The sequence below is a fragment of the Cyprinodon variegatus genome, unplaced genomic scaffold (genome assembly GCF_000732505.1).
Source record: "Cyprinodon variegatus isolate N-32 unplaced genomic scaffold, C_variegatus-1.0 Scaffold656, whole genome shotgun sequence".
NCBI classification, from domain to species: domain Eukaryota; kingdom Metazoa; phylum Chordata; class Actinopteri; order Cyprinodontiformes; family Cyprinodontidae; genus Cyprinodon; species Cyprinodon variegatus.
Window position 1 is genome coordinate 11442 of NW_015151109.1, and position 1281 is coordinate 12722.

At 47.5% G+C, this 1281-nt stretch overlaps 1 protein-coding gene across 1 annotated transcript in view; it reads left to right on the forward strand.

The window, feature by feature from the left end:
• LOC107096885 (anoctamin-5-like) overlaps positions 1-1069 on the forward strand; it is an 11282-nt gene extending 10213 nt beyond the window's left edge. Inside the window, exons 8-10 of the mRNA XM_015393767.1 lie at positions 211-341; positions 545-750; positions 842-1069. Of these exons, the coding sequence (XP_015249253.1) occupies positions 211-341; positions 545-750; positions 842-1045 (541 nt within the window). The 3' untranslated portion in view covers positions 1046-1069. The remainder of the gene's footprint in view (positions 1-210; positions 342-544; positions 751-841) is intronic.
• The last annotated feature ends 212 nt before the right edge of the window (positions 1070-1281 follow it).

The window sequence follows — 1281 nt, forward strand, 5'->3', positions numbered from 1 at the left end:
TTTACTTTCACCCTCTGGGGGGAGCCTCGCTGGAAAATCAACACCGGTTGCATAATGTACCTTTAAACTCGACCTCATCATGTAAAATGGCAGCTATGGAAATGTTGAAACCAAAGGTATCTTTGGGTTTTGTATATTTTTTTTCAGTTTGTGTTGCTCCTGTCATTAGTTCCCTGAAAGCTCTCTGCTGCCCTCTTGTGTCCTGATTAGATGGGTGATGAACTGGTGGGGCAGCAGGAAGGCACGGAGCCATCCAGAGAGCCTGTACAGTCGCTGGGAGCAGGACCATGACCTGCAGAGCTTTGGACAGCTGGGCCTCTTCTATGAGTACCTGGAAATGGGTAGGAATCAGAGACTGAGACTGGGGGGGTCTAAAGGGGGCCGTTTTGTTGTAGCCAAATTTACTTTGTAATGTATTAAACTATATAATATAGCTTTGGTTATAATGTGATGATAATTTTAAAGTAAATCATGAGGAGAAGTGTTGAAGTGCATGAATCCTCCAGGGGGTGCTGTTTCTTAGCTCTGCCTCTGTCTCTCACAGTGATCCAGTTTGGTTTCATCACACTCTTCGTGGCTTCCTTCCCTTTGGCCCCCCTCTTGGCTCTTCTCAATAACATTATTGAAGTCCGAGTGGACGCCTGGAAGCTCACCACACAGTTCAGGCGTCCGGTGGCGGCCAAGGCTCACAGCATCGGAGCCTGGGAGGAAATTCTCAACGGGATGGCCGTACTGTCTGTAGTCACTAATGTGCGTTTTTAGCAGGACTTCCTCTCAGGCCGTTTGGGTTGATTTATATTCACTAAACCAACCGTTAATATAAACAATGCTCTGCCCTCAGGCTTTCATCGTGGCCTTCACCTCTGATATGATGCCGCGGCTGGTGTACATGTATGCTTACCAGCCGCAGGGCGAGATGAACATGAAAGGGTACATAAACAACAGCCTGTCTGTGTTTAACATCTCTGAGATCCCAGATCGCAGCAGGCCTGAGGAGGGAGAGAACCCGGCATGGTTTAACAGCTCCATCACTACTTGCAGGTAAAAACACTCAAAAGGAACAATAGAGGATGTCATATTATACCCTGCTTAGCTGAGCTTTCTATACTCTAGGCCAGGCCTAGCCTTGAGTCTAAATACATGTATCTGTGCCTTATGAGCTTGCTTACGCGGTTCATGAATGCAGCGACATCCTTGCTCCAACCACTGATCTCTATTTATTCACTGGAGTGCTGATTCTCCGTTGTACAGGGTTGAAGTGAAGGCACCGGCCGCCATATT